Source organism: Octodon degus, unplaced genomic scaffold, assembly GCF_000260255.1.
Source record: "Octodon degus isolate 3935 unplaced genomic scaffold, OctDeg1.0 scaffold00164, whole genome shotgun sequence".
Lineage (NCBI taxonomy): Eukaryota > Metazoa > Chordata > Mammalia > Rodentia > Octodontidae > Octodon > Octodon degus.
Genome location: NW_004524740.1, coordinates 2,750,401 through 2,770,902, shown reverse-complemented (window position 1 = coordinate 2,770,902; position 20,502 = coordinate 2,750,401). Strand labels below are relative to the sequence as shown.

Below are 20,502 nucleotides of genomic sequence, written 5' to 3'. Positions count from 1 at the left end.
CTGGAGAAGCGGGGACCGGGATCCAAACGCGCTGCCTCCAAGCGGACAAAGGCAGTGGCCAGAGCCCCGATTCCTCTCGCAGGAGCCTTGGGCTCAGGCCTCAGCACCCACGGATGGCCCCCTCGGGTACAGCGCGGCCCTGCCTCCTCGAGCCCACGCAGGCGTCCCCCTAGCCCAGCACCCGGGCAGCCGCTCCGCGCGCCTCAACTTCGGCTGCCCCGCTGGCTACTAACAGGCAGGCAGGCCGGCGGGGCAGCCGCTCTGACACCATGGCCAGGACAGGTCGCCAGGCCAGCTCGGAGCATGTGCACCGGGTGGGGCCTCCTTCTCCTTTCTTTCTGACTTGCCTGATGTGGACTGAATGTTTGCCCCTAGAAGTAAATTGTTGGTGCATTAATCCCCAAAATAACAGTATTAAGAGGTAATGTCGAGACCTGGCCTTAGCTCAGCTGTTTAAGCGCCTGCTCATGCAAAGGCAGTCAGGAGCAGGATATCACGGTTCAATCCCTAGGTCCACCTGCCTTACCAGACCTGCCCTTTAGGCAGCCTGAGCCAACAAAACAAAACAAAACCAACAAAAGCCCATTCTTCTGGGGGACAACCCACTCGGACCCCCCTCCTGTCCCTCTCTCAGATAGGAGCTTTCTTTCCCTCACTAAATATATTCTGCTTAAAAAAAAAAGGTGGTGGTGGAGTAATGTCCCTGGCCAGCCAAATAGCTCAGTGGAGTAAAGCGCCTGCTTAGGCAGAGTGCAGGGGCCAGGGTTGGATCCCAGGCATGCTGTGCCGGCTTCACCCCCAGGGCACACTGAGATGGTGATTGAGACTGGGCATTGGTGCGCACCTGTAATCCCAGGCTGAAAGCAGGAGGATTACTACGAGTACGATCTACATAGTGAGACCCTGTAGACCCTCTAGACCCTTTACTAAATACTTTTTTTAAAAAAAGAGGTAATGTCTTTGGGAGGTGATTATATCATGAAGGCCAATTATTTATGAAAGGGATTAAGTGCCGTATTAAACTAGGTTTTAGACCTCTTCTCACCTCTGCTATGTGTAGCTACAATGAGAAGGTAACCATCTCTGAATTGGTAAGAGGTTCTTCACCAGACATCAAATCTGATAACTTGGAGCTGGGGAGATAGCTCAGTGGAATAAGCACTTCCCTGGCAAGCACAAGGGTCTAAGTTTAATCCCTGGTTCCGCCAAAAAAAAAAAAAAAAAAATCTGATAACTCTTTGATTTGGGAATTCTCAGTCTCCAGAACTGTAATTAAATAAGTGTCTGTTGTTTATTAACCACCCAATTTATGTTTTTTTTTCTGTTGTTGTCATAGTAGCCAAAACAGACTTAACATTGCTCTCAGATTGCCTTCTAAATTTCTTAAGACTCTTCTCTCTTGTTCCTCATCTAGTCCATTTTTCTTTTAACCTTGTATTTATAAAACAATTTTATTGAGGTATTATTGACTTACAATAAAATACACATATATACCCATATTACCATAATCAAAATAATGAACATATCCATTAACCAAGTTTTATGTGTAAGAAATATAACTTTGTTCCTGTTTTTGTTTTTCACATTAGTGTTCCTCCCCCAGCACACATATAAATTATCTCCAAGCAACAGCAATTAAAAATAATTTTTAGGATCACAAGTATAAACTTAAAAATTTTTTTTCTTTTATTTGGTCCTTTGTATTGATTGACTCAGGAAGGTGTATATACTAACCATAGATCTACCATTGTACTGTACCCCCCCAGGTGACATAAACATAGATTTCTAATGTGTTTTCTTTTTTTGCACTTTAATTATAGGATTATCTTAGTTTTGTAGGGCTGCCCTGTAACAAAACACCACAAACTGGTGGCTGAAGGAAACAGGTATTTATTATCTTAGTTCTAAACACTAGAAGTCCAAAATAAAAACTAGAAGGAAGAATCCTTTCTTGTTGCCCACTTTGGGTAATAGTAATCGGTCCTTCGCATTTCTTGGGTTTTTCCTTAGCTGCATTATTCTAGTCTCTGCCTCTTTTTTTTTCCCCCCTCTGCCTCTTTCATCACAGGGCTTTCTTCTGTTTGTGATTTATCTTTTCCCCTTCATGTAAGACCACCTATCATAAAAGATTGGGTCCCATCCTGATGAGTTAACTGTAATTTTTTAATACCTACGAAGACTTTGTTAAGTACAGTGGTGATATAGGTGTGAAAAGCCCATGTTTATACCTATATTATCACTGCATATCTGTTTTCCACAGCTGTACATTCAACTGTGGATCAAAAATAGTTGGAAAAAATTACATCTGTGTCAAATATGTACAGACTTTGTCATCATTTCTTAACTAATAGAGTATAATAATTATGTAGCATTTATGTTGTATTAACTATTAAAATAACATACATATGATTTAAAGTGTAGGACCAATATGTACAGGTTATATGTAAATATTATACCGTTTTATGTAAGAGACTTGAGTTGATTTTGGTGTCTTTGAAGAGTCTTAGAGCCAGTTTCTTTTTGCCTTTGATGCAACTCAACACTTAACAATATTCTAATCATATAGTATATTTTTCCACCCAACTTTGTCAGTTTTGTGTCATACTCTCTCCAGATTTTGATTTTTAAAAAATAAAATATTAGCTGGTGCTGTATCACAAGCCTGTAATTCAGCCTTCTGGAAAGGTGAGCCAGAAGGATCATAAATTTAAGCCAAGCTTAGGCAACTTAGTTACTTAGCAGTCTCAAAAAAAAAAAAAAAAAAAAAAAAAAGTTCTGAGGATGTAGCTCCATGTGAAGGCCCTTTTATTCAGTCTCCAGTACCTGAATCAACCATTCAATATATTGGTAACAAAATCATAAGATGAAATAAATGCCAGGGTTGGTGGTGTATATCTGGAATCCAAGCACTCAAGTGGCTAAGGCAAGAGGATAGTGAATTTAAGGCCAGATGGGCAACTTAATGAGAACCTTCCAATAAACAAGTGAGTGTGTGAGTGAATGGATGAAAAATAAAATATTTCAACTAAGGTGAGGCTTTCTTATATTGTGTTCCCATTCGTGCCCTTCACAGATGTTATTATTCAACTATTTTGCAGGTTTAAAAGGTATACATATTATTTCGTAATTTGCTTTTCCCCTGAATATTTTTTATATTCAAATTTTTTTATATTTATCTTGAAATAGTTGCTGGCATGGGGGTAACTTGCAAGAGTAGGAGTAGAAGTAAAAAGGATTAAGATACATATAAATATAGATGATATACATGTAGATAGATATATATATTGCCAGAATGGATATATTCATTATGCATCATGGATATATACTAATGAAAAAAGAGAAGAAAAAATTAACACATCCTTTTTTCTAGTATTTCTCTGACAAACCACACTTAGTGAATATCTTGTATTTTATGCATAGGGATCAGAGTTTCTGAAGTATGAATGTGAAATTGCAATGGAAGTGGAATTTGTGGCACATATTTTCACATTTTCTAGATTTTGACAAATTATCCAAAGTAACTACAATTGTTTATATTCCCAATAACATTGTAGAAGAAATCCCCTTTCTCCCAATCTTTTTTTTTTTTTTTTTTTTTTTGTGGAACCGGGGGTTGAACTCAGGCCTTTGCGCTTGCCAGGGAAGCTCTTATTCTACTGAGCCATCTCCCCAGCCCCTCTCCCAATCTTTGCTAACACTTGATATTTTCACAGGTGGATATTTTTGCAAAATCAGTATGTTTGAAAAGAATCACATGACTTTTGTGTTGCTGGTTTATTTTGAGGGCTAAATAAAGTTATAAAATGCTCAATTCTAATATTATTCAGATATTGATACCTTTCTCTTACGGCCCTCCTACCAACATATATTTTACCTTTGTTAAGATTAATTTGTTCTTTTTTTCTCCTAGATATTTTTAGTCTTTTTTCCAGTGAGTCTGGGAGCTATGTTGTACGAGAAGAAATGGAAAGAATGCTCCACATGGTGGATGGTAAAGTCCCGGATACACTCAGAAAGTGTTTCTTAGAGGTATATTTCTTTTTGTTTTTTTCCCTTGTGATATCGAACTCAAGAACTCAGGACCTTGCACTTGCCAGGTGGGCACTTATGCCTGCTGAGCTATCCCCCTGGCCCTCTTAGAGGTATATTTAAAGATTTATACTTCATTCTTTACTTTTTTTTTTTTTTTTTAATATCTTCCATGTTAGCAAATGCTTATTTTCTGTGGAGTCAATTTAAAGGCTCTTAAGCTGGGCGTGTGGGTGTGGTGGCTCACTCCTATAATTCCAGCACTCTGAAGGCTGGGCAAGAAGATCATTGTAAGTTCAAGACTAGCCTGGGCTACACAGTGAGCTCAAGGTCAGCCTGAACTTCATAGCGAGACCCTGTCTCAAAAACAAACAAACGAACAAAATGTAAATTAAATTTAAAACTTAAAGGATCTTAGTTGGAGTAGTAGGTTGGGGCAGTTTAGAAAACTTTCTTTAGAAACCTTTCTCTCATCTTATATGCCTCTACAAAAAAAGCATGAAGTGGCAGAAAAAATCAGAAATGACCTGAGAAAAAGGCAGTATTCTTTCTCATGCACATGGTAAGTTAGGGGGACAACTTGTACGTGAGTTGTCACTCTCAACTTAGAAAGTTGAGAATGGGCAATCTCAAGAATTAAAGATTGCCTCTTCACCAGTGAAGATCGGACTAGAAAAGTCATTCCTTCATCTTGACAAAGTATTAAATTTTAATTGTGTAATAAGTTTAGCTATGATGAATAGATGGTTTATGTGCAGAGTATTCTTGGTGTTTTTGATTAGCATTTCAAGTCTTTATAGCTATACTCAAAGGTCCATGACTCATTACTGCTATATTTGTGAATCTGAACGTTCTCATTTCTGTAAAGGCAACTGTTTATACTTATACTGAAACACACTCCAACCCTGGCACCCCACACTTCCTCAGGATCCTGTGGGGATTGGCCTTGTGCCATTTTGTGACCTATTTTATGAAGGCCTATTTTGTTATTTATTTTACTTAGTTGATTTGCATAAGGAAATAATTTAGGCTAAAGTTTCTCATTTTTGTTTTCAAAACAAATTTGTTTTTATTCTATCTTTAACATTTGAAAAAAGAATAAGAAAAAAACACTAGATAATGTGTATCTTCAATAAATAAAGTTCTTTTTTTAGTTTCTGAGGTCTGCTAATATGTGAAAAGTCCCTAAAGGTGGCTTTAAAAAAAAAAGCCTCTAATATCTTCTGATCTTTTTCATGGAGCACTCACTGCTACTTGATTTCTTAAAGGTGGCTATTTTATCTGTTGTTTCACTAATATGATGGTCCTTCACTGCTTTTGATTTATTCAGAAAGCTTAGCACTTCCTTTCCTTTCCTTTTTTTTTTTTTTTTCCTTTGTTTAATATATTTGGTACAGGGTCTCACTATGCGTTAGCTCAGACTCCTAGTGATCCTCCTCTGTTTTCAGCCTCCCTAGCACCGGGATTACAGGTTTACAGGCATCTCCACCACTCAGGGCCTGGGTTTCTGGCTTAGTGCACCTGGGGGACAGGGCCATTGTGGCATGCCTTACCGGGGATTGAACTCCAGTCCCTGTGTTTGCCTAAGCAAGTGCATAGACCACTGTGCTATCTCACTGGCCTGAAAAAGCTTTCTGATAGGCTTAGCAAAGTAGATTTTTCTGTTTTGAACATAGTAAAGGGCTGCAAGTTAACTTTTGGTCATTTTGAAATTATCTCTTCTTATAAAGTGAGGGCATAGTAATAATAGAAAATAATGGATTGATTAGCATTAGATTATTTTTTTAAATTACCTTTTGGTAGGGATTAAAGCAGAAAGAACTTCATTATTATTCACTTGAAGCTGGCCTGTTTGGTGAGACTTGTTTGTTTTTCTCTCTTGATTTGTTTGGTGGCTTGGAACATTAGTATGCAATGAGCCCATCTTGACTTTTAGTCTACCCTTTTGTGGCCTGGTAAAGGAATTAACTCCAAAACACTTAACACTGTATGGTGATGTTTATAATGCAAGAATTTTGAAAGAAAAGATTAAAGAAATATAAGGCAACATTTTAGAAGTCTATACTAGATACCTGTACTGGTTAAAAACCCAACACTAAGTGCTGGAGTGTACAATTGCCTTGTTTGTGCTGGACCCTGACTTTGGTTGTGGATTTAGAAAGAAAGACAGAGACAGACATACTGACAGACTAGTCCAGGATTGGATATATTGCCCACAGGAGACCAAATTATAGAAATTACAAAGCCAATATTAGCTGGTGACCAGTGTGCTTTCCCTTTCCAAATTGGAAGGTACAAAGACCCAGTTCTTTGTTTCCTACCTGCTTTCTTAGTTTCTTTGTTGCTATGGCAACTGGGCAGGACTGTGATGCCCCTATGTCCTATAGGTGCCAGTTCTTGGGCAGCAGGATTTATGGCTAAGCATGGACAAGTACTCTGTCTCCTATTGCCCTTAATTTGGTTTTGTCTCCTCCTTCTCTCCTACATGTTAAGTTCTGACAGGGCAGGGGAAGGAGTGAGGAATGGGGTAATTTAGGCAAGGCTACTTCTGTGTAAATACTTCAGGCAGGGGTCAAACTAAATTGAATTCTGCCTGTCTCTCCTATTTCCAAAAGTGAATAGGGTATTATGCTAGGTGCCATCCCAAAAGAAAGAAAGAAAATATTTATACACATATACATATATACCTACATACATATAAAGAGCTCTATACTGTAAGTGACTTAATGTTACCTGATTCTACATTCTAGTATATTTATCAGCTCTAATTTCTGAGTAGTGTGTGATGATTCCATCCAGGTTCTTGATGTCTTACTATACTGTAATGCCAGTTTATTTATACTAAAATAAGATTCTTCATACCTTCATACCTTTGAATTAATCAAAAATAATTCTTTCTGTTATTTTTTATTGTTGGAGAAAAAAATCATAAAGAAAAAGTTAGGAAGGAACTTGGCTCCTAGATTTATGCAATTTAAGTCTTAGCCCTTTTTAGTTTGCGATTTTTTATTACCCTACACAGATGAAATTATCAAGGAAATCCATCTGTAGAGCTTAAAGGTTGAGCCCCAAGTCCACTGATGAGGAAAGGACACAGACACACAAAGAAGAAAATGTGAAGTCAGAGAAAATGGAGTTATATTGCCATCAGCCAAGAAATGCTTGGGGCCAGAAGCATTGTGCTGATTGTTTTTGTTCTGTTTTGGTTTCAATTTATTAAATATATCTAAGCAGAAATTGACTTATTGTTAACACTGAACTTCTGCAGTGATTTGATAAAATAATTTGTGGTTGGTACCTTAATTTTATGCAGATACAATTCTGAATTCTGAAGTACACTTATTAGGAGTAGTAGTAGGATTGTTATTTAGTGATGCTGGTGATGGAGCCCAAGGCCTTGCATGTGCTAGGCAAGCACTTTTACCATTGAGCTAAATCTCCAGCCTAAGTTATTTTTGAAAAACGGTTTATTTTCTAAGTAAATATTCCCTGTAATGTTATTTCATAATTACCTCTTTGTAGATAGTAGAATGGTAAATGCCAGTTAATTTGGGGTTGTGTAGATTCCAAGTAAGATACCCTATGATTTAACAAAACTTACACCTTCTCATTTTAATTTCAGGGTGAAAAGGTAAACTATGAGAAGTTTAGAAATTGGCTTCTTCTAAACAAAGATGCTTTTACCTTCTCTCGTTGGCTGCTCTCTGGAGGTGTGTATGTTACCCTCACTGATGATAGTGATACTCCCACATTCTACCAAACTCTGGCTGGAGTCACACATTGTAAGTACTGACATTACATTGCGTTCTGTTCACCTTTTAATAGACTTGCCTGAAAATATTAGAATTTCCTGATAAAGAAGAATTTTTGTTTGCAGTATGCAATAAAATGAAATACTGGATAATGGAAAATATAACCCTCTATGAATTGAATTTAATTAAGCTATATTTTCTAGGGCTGCTATACATTATAATTCATAAGTGAAGACAGTTGAAATTTATTCTCTCAAAATTCCTGGCTGAAGTCAGGGTAGTAACAGAGCTATGTTCAGTCCAAAGAAATAATCCATCCTTGCATCTTCTGGCCCCAAGCATTTCTTGGCTGATGGCAATATAACTCCATTTTCTCTGACTTCACATTTTCTTCTTTATGTGTCTGTGTCCTTTCCTCATCAGTGGACTTGGGGCTCAGCCTTTAAGCTCTTTAACTCAACATGTGCATAGATCCCACTGGCAAATAAAGTCAGCCTTATTTGCCAGTTAGTGTTTATCAGTTATATAAATACTATGTTGAATTTTTGCATTTAAAAGTTATTACAATTAGTAAATTGTTTTTCCTTTAATACTAAGAATGTACTTGCTTTGCAGTGTTAACAACAACAACAACAAAAAATTCTGATACTTGTTAGGTAAAACATTATTCAAGACTATTATAGTGCTGGCCCCGCCCCTGGGGTAGGCTGAGACAGACTGGGTGTGGTGGCATACATTTATAATCCCAGCTCTTGGAAGGCTGTAAACAGGCAGATCACTACAAGTCCAATCTAGTAGTAAGACTCTGAACACCCTGTAGACCCTTCCCTAAAAAAAAAGACTATTAAAGTTCCTTTATTGTAATAAGGGAAAGATATTAAGTTTAACTCTATCACAAGAACAGGGGAATTTACTTCCAAGGACTATGGTAAGGTTGTCAGTGGAAGAATTATTGAGAGGAGCCACTGAGGGTAAGATGTTTTTACTAAGGGGAGTCTAAGAATTTACATATTGAAAGTATAATTGAAGATCAAATTTCAATAGATGACTTTAAGTCAGATTCTTTGATAAAACTAGGCTGAGCAAGCCAAAGACAAAGGAGCAGAGCTTTAGTTGAAAAGAAGGCTCAGAGGAGGAGCATGGCATGGTTGTTTTTTTTTTTTTTCTTTCTTTCTTTCTTTCTTTCTTTCTTTCTTTTTCTTTTTTCTTTTTTGTTTTGTTTTTTGATAGGGTCTCACATTGTAGCTGGCCTTGAACTCACTGGTCTTGAACTTATGGCAGTCCTCCTGCCCTAGCCTCCTGAGTGTTGAGATTATAGGTGTGCCAGCTGTCAAAATGATTTGTATGTTTAGTTTTTCATTATTTGGGAGGGTTTTTTTTTCCCTTCAGATTTTTAATAATATGTAAAAATTAAGATGCTTTTGCTCTGTTAAAAATATTTATCTTGAATCATTTATGAGAAATATTAATATGGATTCACTGTTTCACCTATAATGACTAAGCTTAAAACTGAATGTTTTCATTTTGGTTTCACATAATTATTAATATCTCTGTGGCATCTCAGTTTTCTTGAAACTCTTTTCCTTTGGCTTTTGAAACGTTGTCATTTCATAAGTATTTTTTCAAATTTTCTGTCTTATCTTTTATCATGGATTATGTGCATATTTTGCTCCATTACAGCCACGTCCATTGCTTTATTATTTTTTGTACCTTGTATTTGATATAACTGGAAAAATATTGTTTAAAATTCCGTCGCAAGAGGCAAATTGCTGCTCTTGTGTTTTCTATCTTGGTTGATAGTACTTGTTATTTCAGTGTCTGATTTGAGATTACCTGTGTTTTTTTGTGTTGGATTTTATCAATCCTTAGGCACATTTCTTACATCTACCCACTTTCCCTTGTTTATTCGTTTTTCATTTTTCTTTCTTTTTTCTTCCATTAATCTATGCATCATTGTTTTGTTTTTTCCTTTCTTTTTTTATGGTATTAAGACTCAAGTCCAGGGCTTCCCACGTACAGTACTATACATGTTCTCCACCCCTGAGCTATAGCCTCAGCAGAATTCCTGATTTTTAAACATTTTATTTTCTCAGAAGTGAGCAGAAGGTATATGTTATTATAGGATAAGACTAGAAGCAAAAAGAAAGACCAAAATCAGACCATAAATAAAATTATGGGGAAAAAAAAAATCAGGCCATAGAGAAGAACCATGATCATTTATGTTTGAATACAGTTTAAAATTTACATTGTTGATAAATGATCATATAAAAACCATGTATTTACTGAGAAAATGAATTATGATACTTATAAAATTTAACATAGTGCTGGAGGTTGAAAAGTTAGTTGTTCCTTCTGAAACTTTGCTTAGCTAAATAAAATAAGATACAGAAAACTAATTAGGGCTGGAGAGATAGCTCAGCAGCATAAGCATACCTGTAATCCCAGCGCTGGAAAGGCTGAAACAGGAGGATCACTATGAGTCCGAGCTACATAGTGAGACCTTGTACCAAATAAATAAACAAATAAAATTTTTTAAATTAAAAAAAAAATCCATAGAAATAAGTAGTGTCTGGTGAAAGCGTAAGGATATTTGAGGCAAAACTGGTGAGTGTTTAAATTAAAATTTTATTACAACAGCCAGTACCCTTCCAAATTGTTCTTTTTTTGTATTTTAGGGAAGGGTCTACAGGGTGTTCAGCGTCTCACTACTAGATTGGACTCCTAGTGATCCGCCTGTTTACAGCCTCCCAAGAGCTGAGAATACAGGTGGGCCACCATGCCCAGTCTTAATGCCATCTCAGCATGCCCCAGAGGTGGGGCCAACACAGCAGGCCAGGGAATCAAACCACCAGCCCCAGGCGCTTTAATCCACTGAGGTATTTAGCCAGCCCCAAAATATTCCTTAAAAAAAAAAAATCTCAGGGACCTGGGAGATAGCTCAGCGATATAAGTGCCTTTCTAGCAAGTACAAGGATGTAAGTTTGATCCCTGGTACCAAAAAAAAAAAAAAGACATTGTTCTTATCACTTTCTTAGGCAGGTCTAGAAGTCCTCTTTCATATCTTTTCATAGCTGCCTCAATGTCCTGAATTGACTCAAAACATGTTCTAGTAATTTCTGTCAAATAAAAAAATACGGTGTGGAGGCCGGGGAGATGGCTCAGTGGAATAAGCGCTTCCCCGGCAAGCGCAGGGGCCTGAGTTCAATTCCCGGTTCTGCAAAAAAAATAAATAAATACGGTGTGTCCATATTCACTTTATTCACTGAATCTGACCCTCTGTGACATTTCTTTCCCCAAGTCAAAATGATCATGAAATGTAAATGTTTTGAATTGAATTAAGTACATGTAAGCAGCCATGTCAGCACAACTAAAGATACTTAGTTTAGTTACACAGAATTTCCAGAACTGCTACAGAAAGGGGCAAGAGTGATGGGACAAGTGTGTTCAAAATGAAGAGGAATATATATGTGGAGGGAAGTAATGGCAGTATGTCTTTTTTTTTTTTTTTTTTTAGACAGGGTCTTACTATGTAGCCAGGTGGATGACCTTGAACTCATCTGTGTAGCCAGGTGGCATTGAACTCTGCTCATCTTGCCTGAGCCTCCCGAGTGCTGGTATTACAGGCATATACAACCATATCTGGCCAATATGTCTTTTACTTAAACAAATTTTTAAAAATTTAAACATTGACCATATTATTAGCTTAGTTATATTTTCCCTGTACATGGGGGAGGGGATAGTAGGTGCTATTTCTAACCAGAGAGAAATTTGCTTAATAGATTTTTGGAGGGTTTTTTGGTGGTGGTGGTAGCGGTACTGCTGCTGCTTGTGCTGGTGCTGAGGGTGAAACTGGGAACCTATACATGCTACGCAACTGGTTAACCCTTAACCTATGTCTTGGCTTCTTTACTGAATTTTTTGAATATCCCAAAATAAAAGAAAAATGACTCACTATAGGTCTGTGATGATATATTGGTAGTTACAAGCTATTAGTGATCATTAGGATTATTAAGTCAACTTGCCTGGATATGTAGAATGAAGTACTTCATTCTATTCTTCAGTTTATTATACCATTTATTTGTAAGTTATACAAAGAACCAACACTAAACAAGGTCATTATACAACTGAATTTTCTGTTTTACTGGTTTCAGGAAGTAGCCACTTTCTTAATTGGCATTAGCATGAAATAATCACAAAATCAGAATTAATGCTAAATTTCTTAGAGAAATTCTGATATGGACAAGTTACATTCTGATGACAGATTTATATTACCTGTAAACTCAGCATCTTCTACACTGTTGATGTCTTCACAGTTTCTTCTACTCAAATAATTTATAGTACGCTGAACTTTTCAAATGATGTTAGAAATGTAGACACTCAGAAGGAAGGAATGTTGGTAGTTGATTTAAATGTAGACAAAATAAATATTTTAAGAAACAGTAACACCAGTTCAACTGTATAATGAGCCAAGGTATCTAGGAAACAAAAATTAATTACATTTTTTCATTGTAAATAACATTTATATTAGAATATAGATGACTGTATTACTTTTTCACATATAATTATAAAGTAAAATTTGAAGCCAAGTTAGTTGACACACTTATTAAGCCAAATTTTGAAGCCAGGTGTGACGATGCACATCTGCAATCCCTGTAGTGTGAGAGGTTGAGGAAGGAAGAAATCCAAATTGGAGCCCAGCCTAGCCGACTGACTCAGTAAAGACCCTGTCTAAATAAATAAACAATAAAATTGTGTTCTCTTACATATAAATCATAACTGAAACTAGAGAGTTTTTTATGTTCAGTACAGAGTTAGGTTAATTAACTTGATTTATGCAGTTTTTTTTTTTAGCTTGGGACCTCTCACATGCTAGGCAAGTACACTCCACTGAGCTGAACCCCTAAGATTTTAGATTTTGTCGTGGCAAGCACAGTTTTCCAAAACTGTAAATCCTAAACTACTGTAACCTTTGTTTAAATTAAGAAACTAAATTCAATTTTTAGCCCATGGTTTAGTGAATCTTACAATTTTTTACCATTTTAGTTGTTGTATTTTTCTGTTATTATTTGTTATTTAAACATCTAAAAAAAACCCTTTGCTATTTAAAGTGCAAGGGTCGGAGTTCAATCCCCGGTTCCACAAAAACAAACAAACAAACATTTACCTGAATAAACAGGATTTCCTAATGGTAATCTTTAAAGCTATTTATACTGATGTACTACAGAGTTTGAAATAAGTTAGTATAGCTCTTACCACCTTCTTCATCTTCTTTCTCCTCCTCCTCCTCCTCTTCCACCTTCTTTCCATAACTTTTTCCCCTTCCCCAAATCCTTGTTATTTTATCTATAGTTTTTAGTGCACATAATGTTGGAGTTTGGAGAGACAGACCTAAACTCAAAATATATTCAGTTTCAATCAGTTTTTCAGTTTTAAATCTGTTTATGCCATCTGCTACCAAAGTTCTAACTAAGCACAGACTGGTAGTTCTGAGTCAGCTGCCAGGCTTTGAAATATCTACATTGTGACTAAGTTGCCCATTAGTTATAGGTTAAATTCTTGTGTTTAATACTGTTTGTCACTGGAAAATAAACTTCCTTCTTGTTTTTTGCCTTTTATCTTGGTTTTATGGTATAAGTTCTGTAAGTTAACTTTTGCCTTGTTTTTGAACTGAACTCATGGTGATCCTCCTGCCTTAGCTGCCTGAGTGTTGGGGTTACAGGTGTGCACCACCACACTTGGCTTTGCCCTCAGATTTTAAATGTCATGGTTTATGTTTCCTTATAGTATTCTTCTGCTGTATTCCTTTTCCATTTCATGGTCAGCCCTTAGGGGCTGGGGAGATAGCTCAGTAGAATAAGTGCTTGCCTGGCAAGCACAAAGGCCTAGTTCAATCCCCGGTTCTGGGGGATGGGACACGGGGGACAGTGCTCATGGTCAGCCCTTTAGATTATTATGTTCTTCATTTACCTCTAAATGTTACAACTTTTAGAACACCTAATGTCTATTTCTTCACTGTACTTTCCATAGTAGGTTAAAATCACTAGTTTTTTATTTTTAGTAGACTATATTTGTGTTGTTCACAATCATATGTATAGTTTTTAATTCAGTCTCAGGCATATAGTATTCAGTGTTTTCATTGAATATTTGCAGATTATTACCTAAGTTTTTTAACCTTTTAAAATTAAGTTTCATTAGCAGGTAATTGTGTTGTGTAATATGAGTTTTGACAATAGTTTCTGTGCTTTTCTCCCCAATACTTTGTATGATGAAAGGCTCGGATTCTCTACATGTAAAACGAGCACTCACTCCACTGTTGGAAGTACACTGTAAGGCACTGTACTCTCTGTGCATTATCTCATTTAATTTTCTCTTGATATTCATTCTTTATCCATTCTACAGATGAGAAACCAGACTATAGTAAGTTTAACTTTGCCAAGCTTTGTGGCCCATGCCTGTAATTCTAGCACTCTCAGTTTCTTCACTCAGCTACTTAATGAAACCCTCTCAAAAAGGGATGGAGATATAGCTCACTTTGAAGCCCTCAAGTTCTGAAGGGGGAAAAAAGGCTAAACTTGCTAATAGGTAGCAAAATTTATGTATTATAGCAACATATTGGAAAATTTATAATGAATATTATCATTTTAGGTCTTAGACTTTTTTGATATGTAGTAATTTTTTGATCATTTTGAGTATCATGTGCGTGTGTATATTTAGTACAGGGTCTTACTACACAGATTGGATTCATAATGATCCTTTCTGTTTTTCAGCCTTCCAAGTGCTAGGATCACAGATGTTTACCACCATACTTAGTCCCAATAGCCATTTCAGTGCGCCCTGGGGGCGGGGCTGACACAGCAGGCTGGGGATTGAACCCTCAGCCCCTGTGTCTGCCTAAGCAAGAGCTTTAATCTGCTGAGCTATTTAGCCAGCCATTTGAGTAACTTGTAACAGCAGATGAAAGGAGTTAACATTATAGTTAAGGTTGTGGTGAACTGTAGGCCTACTTCAGGTTATCTTGTGGGGACTCACTTTTCTGATTTCCTTTTTTCTCTTTGTGTCTTACAAATGATTATTTTTTTTTATTTTTTTTAATGCAGGGCGGTGGGGACAGACTGGTGATTGAACATCAAGGCCCTTTGCCCCAGCCCATATTTTAAGACAAGGTCTTGCCCAGTTGCTAAGTTGCCCATGCTGGACTCTTTAATTTGAGATTCTGCTTTTTCAATCTTCCATGTATCACTATACTCAGGTTCATTCATTTGTATTCCCTCTCTCTGCCCCCATTTCCCTAGAAATCAAATCCAGAGCCTCAGGCATGCTAGACAAGTACTACCGCTGAGCTATATCCTAGCCGTATTTATCATTTCTCTTCATTACTATATTTCATTTGATCCAGACAAGATCATTAAATCATTGCCCATTTACCTACAGTGAAAGTAATAGAGCCTTCAAAGTGTCACTTTAGAAACTATTATTTAAGAGTTGTCACCATTTGAACTAATGGGTCTATGGCCCTACCCCCCCCCAAAAAAAAAAAAAAAGTTGTCTTCCTAGCCAGATGTGGTGATACACATTGTAATCCCAGCACTCTTGAGAAGCCAAAACAAAAGGATCATGAATTCAAGTCTAGTTTAGAAACTTTTTGGGCAGTTCAGAGACATAGCAAGAAGAAATTGTCTCAAAATAAAAACTAGAGTTAAAAAAGAATGGGGAACATGGCTTAGTATGAAAGTCCTGAGCTCAATCACTAGTGGCACTACCAGAAAAAAAAGTTACAACTGGTCTTGGTGTTGTATGCCTGTTTTTCCAGCATTTGGGAAGCTGAGGCAGGAGGATGATGGCAAGTTTGAGGCCAGCTTAAGCTACATAGTGAGTTTAAGGGCAGTGTGAATTACACAGCAAGACCATTTCCAAAAAAAGGTTATCTTCTTTAACATTGATCAAATTCTATGGAACTTAGCTATCTGTAGAAGAAAATTTTATGTGCCTATGTCTTTCTTGTTAATGTTTTCAAATAAATTAAGAGTTTTTAAAATTTCTCTAAAATGAAAATGTAAGCTTGCTGAGTAATTTCTTAGAGTGGTAGCATCTAGATTCAGAAGCATTAACATGTCATATTTTTGGTGAATTTTATGGCAGTACAATTCATTTTGAATGTTAACCTCCTCCCATCTCACTGATGGAATTTATATTGTCCCTAATGTGTCTGAGCATATACCTCAACTAAAAGTAGCTATATTTTTATATTCCTTTCTAATATTGCACTATAGTGTTAAAGCCTTTTTTTTTTAACTAGGGAAAAACACATTTCTGTGATTCTTAGACTGTAACCTGTCTCATAAATCTCAGTGTCTCTCCTTCATTATCCTCTTATCTATTAGTAGTGATGTAAGGCTTATAAATAGATCTCAGGGCATTACTTCTATGAGCAGGTTATTTCCTCAAAAGTGTTAAAGGAACTGTGTTTCTCTATGAAGATACCTGAGATTATGCCTGACATTTTTTAATGAGGATCCATTCTTGCTATTAAAGAGCTCTTTCTGCAGCTGGAGCCTTCTGTAAGTGAGACTTAACTAGGATGGGCCACAATGCAGGCCAAGAATGATTTAGAATGTTGGCCATATGTTATGCTGCTGTCATGACCCAGAAAACATTATGCCAGTAGGTGGGTGTAAATTTGTTCTTACTTAGCCACTAGAGTATAAGTTTTGGTATTGATTTACCAATTGCAAATAGAGTAACTACTGAAATTACTGCTTCTAACTTATTTAAGTAAAAATAAGATTAAGTTGAATTCCTCTTTGTGGCAATTCCAAATGCCAGTTTTTGTAAAATGTTTAGTGGTAATGATAAGTACTGTTTACTTTAGCTTGCTCTTCACAGATATTTAAAGAATTTGTAGTCTGTATCCAGAAAAATGAATAGATCACATAATCTTAAAAAGCCAGCACTGAAAATAAGTTTATTCTTTATTTGATGAGCATGACTAACTCAATCATTTTTTTCTTTTAAGTATGTTCTACTTTTCTTTCTAGATTTCTACTTAAGTGAAGGAATTAAGAAGATGATAAAAATAATTTTTAAAGTTTAAGGAATATCACAGTTGATTTAATTTTTCCATGTTTTAATGGTTTGTTACATAAGCACCAAAAAACCATAAGTACTTAATGAACACCAATCAAATACTCAATATCTAAAAATACAGAAATAAGAATATGGTTTCTGTCAAGTCCACTGTATTCCACATTTTATTTCAGGTTCAGATTTTTTTAACATGCCAATTCCTTACTTGGAAGAAAGTTTAGAACTTGAGAAAGCTGGTGTTTTTCTAGAGAGATTTCTTTTTCTTCTTTCCATTCTTCCCTCCTTCCTCCTCACAAATGGAGTGGACAGACATTTTACCTAGGAAATAGGGCACAGTAATGCGATCTCAGTTTACATATCAGGCTCTTTGGTATTCTTCTGTTGCTAACATGTAAAAATATTCCCTTCTTATTACATAAATCCAGTTAGCTGGGCTTGGTGGCACATGCCTTTAATCCCAGCACTTGGAGGCTGAGGCAGGATTGCCATGAGATCAAGGCCAGCCTGAACTACGAGACCCTGTCTCAAAAACAGAGAGAGAGAGAGAGAGAGAGAGAGAGAGAGAGAGAGAGAGAAGCAACATTCTTCAGTTAAAATTCTGTATATTTAAAAAGTAGTTCCCATTCTAGTGTAATTGAATCTTGGGGGCCTGCTGGTTAGCTCAGTTGTTTAAGCACCTGCTCATGCAAATGCAGTCAGGCACAGGGGACCACAGTTTGATCTCTAGCTCCACATGCCTTGCCAGAGCTGCCCTTAAGGCAGCCTGAGCCAGCAAAAAAAAAAAAAAAAAAAAAAAATCCTTGCATCTTTGCACATTTCACAAGGAGGTTAAAATGCAATATATTTGTTGGTTTTAGGAAAAAAAAAAAATCAGTGTCAGCCAGATAGCTCAGTGGACTAAAGTACATGCTTAGGCAGAGCACAGCTGCCTGGGTTTGATTCCTGGCCTGCCATGCTGGCCCTGCCCTCAAGGTATGCTGAGACCAATTGAGACTGGGTGTGGTGGTACGCGCCTGTAATCCCAGCACTTGGGAGGCAAAAAACAAGAGAATCACTGCACGTCTGATCTAGGTAGTGAGACCCTGTAGACACTGTCCTAAATACATTTTTTTAAAAAAACCAACAAGATTATGTAGTGTATATTTCTGTTGAATCATAGTGTTACTGATTATCTTGTGGTGAAAGCTTTTTTTCTTTTTGATTTTTCTGAGACATGGTTTCACTGTGTAGTTCAGTCTGACCATGAATTCACTGTGTAGCCCAGACTGACTTGAATTTGCAGTGATCCTCCTGCCTTAGCCTTCTGAGTGCTGAAGTTACAGGAATATACCACCTTACCCAGCCTACTGCAAAACCTTAAAAATGAGTTTATTCTGTTGGTTATTTAAAAGTAAAAACTAGGATTATTTTCTTTCTTTCTTGGTAATTTGAGAAATCATGTAATGTTTTAGATTATAGAATGAATTGGGGGCCGGGGAGATAGCTCAGTAGAATAAGAGTTTGTCTGGCAAGCGCAAGGGCCTGAGTTCAATCTATGGTTCTGCCTCCCCCCCCAAAAAAAATTACTTTTATAATTAAATTTAAAGCAATTATAGGTATAAAAAAAACCAAACATATCAAAGACTTTGGAAATGACTTAACAATTTCCACTACTCATGTTTTATTTCCCCTCAATTTACAATAATAAAATAGCAATTTTTTTCTCTTTCTGATTTTTTTTGAGACAGTTTCACTGTAGAGTTCAGGCTGGCCTCGAACTTCAGTAATCCTCCTGCCACAGTCTATGAAATGCTAGGATTATAGATGTGCGCCACTTTCCCTGCTCTAATGTAACATTTCTAGCATGTAATTTACAATTATACATTTATTTTCTTAATTGACAGGAATATAATTTAAATATTACAAAATGTCATATGATTGCAAGTTGTATCAGAGTTATCAAAATCTCTTGTGATACAAGAAACCTTTGTTGTTTTTTTGTTGAAAATGAAAATAGTATAAGCCAAAAACGTCATTCTCCACAATTTGCTTTTTAGATTTTAAGATTTTCTTTTGTTAATTTTTTAATCTACAGAATACTTCTGAGACCAGTTTACTGAAGAATTTTGATTTATCTGACCACACAGATCTATTTTAGCACTACTGTCTTTCAAATAAGTCATTTTCAGTAGTAGTTTGGTTTAAAGTGACTGGTATAGATAGAATTCATTATAGTATTTGAGCTTTTAATGTCTTGAGAGATTTACTTTCTACAGTTTAATATTTCATTTAATGCAGATGAATGTATTTATGAAAATGCTATAGTCACTGGGATAGCATTATTTGTACAAAGCAACACTTCTTTATTGGGAACAATTTGACCAAGTGAGACATTGGGCAGTGGAGCTGCTCTGCTAACATCTAGTGGACAAAAGCCAAAGTGCATGCACTAGACAGCCTCTTACAAAAAAGCACTATCCTCTGGGGACAACCCACTCGGACTCTCCTTTCTGTCCCTCTCTCAGACAGAAGCTTTCTTTCCCCAGTAAATATTCTGCTCTTTAAAACAAAATAAAGAACTTATTCTAAATATCATCAAGTTTGAGAGACCTTGGTTTATAAGACAGAAAAAATATTGAATGATTTCACTGTGGGCAAATAAACAATAGGTAATAATTCCTTCACTCCTTTCCAAGATTATAGTGACATAAGTAACAGTACAGAAACCTTATAAAGATGATGAATATTGATTTTCATTTTTAGCTTCTTACAATGTTATCTTAAAACTTTTTCTACCCCTTGTTTATAATTACTTTTATTTATTTGGGGGGGGGTGTACCAGGGATTAGACTCAGAAACTCCCGCTTACCAGGCAGGCACTGCACCACTGAGCTAAATCCCTAGCCCCTATAATTACTTGTAGTGATTAGTTCCTTTTGAATGCTGAAAGTGTGGATTAACTATATTATCACTCTTGGAATCCCTTTTCGCAGGTTTTATTGATCATTAAGAGTACTCTTCAGCGGTACCCAAGTAAAGAATTTTCCACAAGAATATTCTTTGTAAAATGGAGTCTAAGTAGAATCATTGTACTTAACTGCAGGCACATATTGGCAAGACCTTTTTCATTTTCTGCTAGGGAAGAAATATTTAGAGGTACACATATGAGAAATGGAAACTCAACAAATTTTATTATTAAACTTATTTATTGAATGATCAAACTATGCCAAATGTTCTAAAAGTTGCAATACAATCATGAACAAAAAACCTTGCCCTTGAGGAGCGTATGTTCTAGTTGGGAGACAAGTACTAAACAAAACAAGTAAATTGCATATATGAGACATGGGTAGGTTTCGCTGAGCAACGTATAGCAGGAATGGAGAAGTAGAAAAGTAGGAGTAAGTGGAATGCCATTTGGGTGATGTGAGAATGTGCCATTGGAATAAAGACTGAAAGAGTTGTGAGAGTAGGTAATTTTTTTTTTTTTTAAACACAGGGTCTCACTACATAGATCGGACTTGTAGTGATTCTCCTGTTTTCAGCCTCCCAAGTGCTGGGATTACAGGTGTGCACCATCACCCCCAGTCTCAGTTGACCTGTCTCAGTGCGCCCCGGGTTTGGGGCCAGCACTGCAGGCCAGGGATCAAACCCCTGCCCC

The 20,502-nt window shown here is 36.6% G+C and overlaps 1 protein-coding gene across 3 annotated transcripts in view; it reads left to right on the top strand.

Annotated features, from left to right (window-relative positions):
* The window catches only part of Usp32 (ubiquitin specific peptidase 32), a 209,852-nt gene that overhangs the window by 105,803 nt on the left and 83,547 nt on the right, over positions 1-20,502 (top strand). For all 3 annotated transcript variants that reach the window (XM_023703132.1, XM_023703130.1, XM_004643016.2), the window contains exons 4-5: positions 3,911-4,029; positions 7,652-7,811. In XM_023703132.1, the coding sequence (XP_023558900.1) occupies positions 3,911-4,029; positions 7,652-7,811 (279 nt within the window). The remainder of the gene's footprint in view (positions 1-3,910; positions 4,030-7,651; positions 7,812-20,502) is intronic.